The following is a 2,312-nucleotide window of genomic DNA, read 5'->3' as shown; positions in this document are numbered from 1 at the left end:
TCCATTCAACTATCTCAGTTGACCAAGCAATCCTTCCACACCGGAGCTTTCGCAAGAGAGTTATGATGGGTTGTGAAGTCGCCCACGGGTGTCATTTAGCTCCAGTGTCTCAAGGTTCTCACGGTTCGTTCTGAAACGTGGCTCATTGAGGCCGGCTGACTGAATGAGTAAAGTGGCTTTCTGACCCTTGTTTTCTAACTCTCGTCTCCTCCTGCACGAACACGATACGTACTGAGGCTAATACAGAGTCTCTAGGCTTGCTCGTCTTGGTTGGCATGTCATATCAAGACCCTGTTTGACCAGTCTGCATTGTTCACCAATGTCGTTCGATTGCAGATTATTCCATAATACTCAGGGCAAACCTGTCCATTACTTATCTGGATTGAACATTGACAGATTAGCTCCTCCAAGATGCATGACAACTCGGCAAAGACCTCCATTGTTTCTCCGTTCGCAGCTTATCGCTTGGTATGATATGACCCTCACCTTCGTACATATATCTGACAAGAAGTTGAAATCTTGGTCATAATTTCAAAGCTATCCAGCTGCGGGCGAACAGTATTGTCTTAACGTTCCACATATGTGGGATGTGAAATCGTGAGTCTCTGTATGAATATGCACGTCCACAACCTCGAGCGTGGAATGACGCACATACGCTTCGCCACGAACGTAGACGCTAGTTAAGCAGACACTACACCTCTTTAAATGCTAGACTGGCCTCGTGTTTTCGGATATTCATTCGTGTTCCTCCTAGGAACTAGCGTAGCGTAACGCCATGAGATGGCCGTAGTTTCAATCATAGGCATTTTAGTACTTGAGTGAGAATGCCTTCAAGTCAGTCAAGGCGGCTTCGTTGAATGTATAGAGTGGTCTCATGTTATCGAGTCGATCAACAACCGCACCTTTGCCATTACTTGCCCAGTCTTCTGAAGTATCTAGATTGTATCATCCGATTTGAAGAGGATACCAATAGTCATACTCGCGGTGTGTTATTCCCCATATTTGCTCAGACCACTGCACGAGGCTGTGGGCTGGCTGTAGGGTCTATACTCATACACCGTCAATGCAATATCCCTGTATATAGGGGAAGGGGTCTTGTGGCGCGTAAGAAGCATCAGCGAGGTCCGCCCAAGTCACGTTGCGATCGTCTGAGGTATACGTTGGTCTATCCGCCATGACCACATCTTTCCGACGACTACGCAGCAGCGACTAATTATTCAACAGGGCCATGTGGTAACATCCTCTTCGCCCTCATCCTACGTGCAATCATATCCCGAATCAGCGACGCCAGACAGGCCCGTTAACCAGCCACACGCCCTGTCATCTGGCCCTATTCTCGGGGGGCACTCTCGCCCACAAAGGGGGGCAGCATCACGAACCCGACTACGACTCCACTGTCCCATGCACGCCGAACAAAGCACACAATGATATCAAGACACCAAGTAGCGGGCTATGCCAATGGCTATCCCCGTGAGAAAACATTCGAGATATCACCACATCGGTATGTTGGGTTGCGATGTACCATACAATCCCGACCGCACGGTTTTGTGGCTTTATTGACCCAGATCCCTCCTCAGATACCAACCCAGGGGCTCAACACCAGCCAATCGACGCCGACAGCGCCTCCTCCTACGCCTAGGAATCATCGCGATAGCCTTTTTCGTAGCAGGGTTGCTCCTGTGGCCACAGAACGCCCCCTTGGGCTCTTTATTTTCTCTAGCAGTCTTTTCCAGCAGTGGCGATGTGCAATTGGAGACGGTTCGCTACTACGACCTCACAGATGTCCAAGGGACGGCTCGTGGGTGGGAAAGAGAGGAACGCATCCTCCTCTGCGTGCCCCTCCGTGACGCAGAACCGCACCTGCCAATGTTCTTCTCACATCTGAGAAACTTTACGTATCCGCATCATCTTATTGACCTTGCATTCCTCGTTTCCGATTCCAAGGATAGAACTTTGGAGGTTCTGTCCAATTCATTAGAGGAAATCCAAGCCGACCAGGATCCACAGCAACCATATGGCGAGATTTCTATCATCGAGAAAGATTTTGGTCAGAAAGTGAACCAGGACGTGGAAAGTCGGCACGGCTTTGCTGCGCAAGCCGGGGGAGGAGAAAGTTAATGGCACAGGCACGCAACTGGCTTTTGAGTGCTGCACTGCGGCCATACCATTCTTGGGTTTACTGGCGTGATGTTGACGTTGAGACAGCCCCTTTCACAATTTTGGAGGACTTGATGCGCCACAACAAAGATGTCATTGTGCCCAGTAAGTTGTCGATACCCCTTCAATATCGCTGCGCATCAGCTGACCATCTA

The 2,312-nt window shown here is 49.8% G+C and overlaps 1 protein-coding gene across 1 annotated transcript; it reads left to right on the top strand.

Moving 5' to 3' along the window:
• Positions 1-1,424: 1,424 nt before the first annotated feature.
• VDBG_08231 (mannan polymerase II complex ANP1 subunit) lies at positions 1,425-2,118 on the top strand (the record flags this gene model as incomplete). The annotated part of the gene is made up of 2 exons (XM_003001140.1): positions 1,425-1,501; positions 1,734-2,118. The coding sequence occupies 2 exons, from the start codon at positions 1,425-1,427 to the stop codon at positions 2,116-2,118; spliced, it is 462 nt and encodes a 153-aa protein (XP_003001186.1).
• Between the last annotated feature and the right edge of the window lie 194 nt (positions 2,119-2,312).

This window comes from Verticillium alfalfae, genomic scaffold, assembly GCF_000150825.1.
Source record: "Verticillium alfalfae VaMs.102 supercont1.12 genomic scaffold, whole genome shotgun sequence".
Lineage (NCBI taxonomy): Eukaryota > Fungi > Ascomycota > Sordariomycetes > Glomerellales > Plectosphaerellaceae > Verticillium > Verticillium alfalfae.
This window is presented reverse-complemented; position numbering and strand designations above follow the sequence as displayed.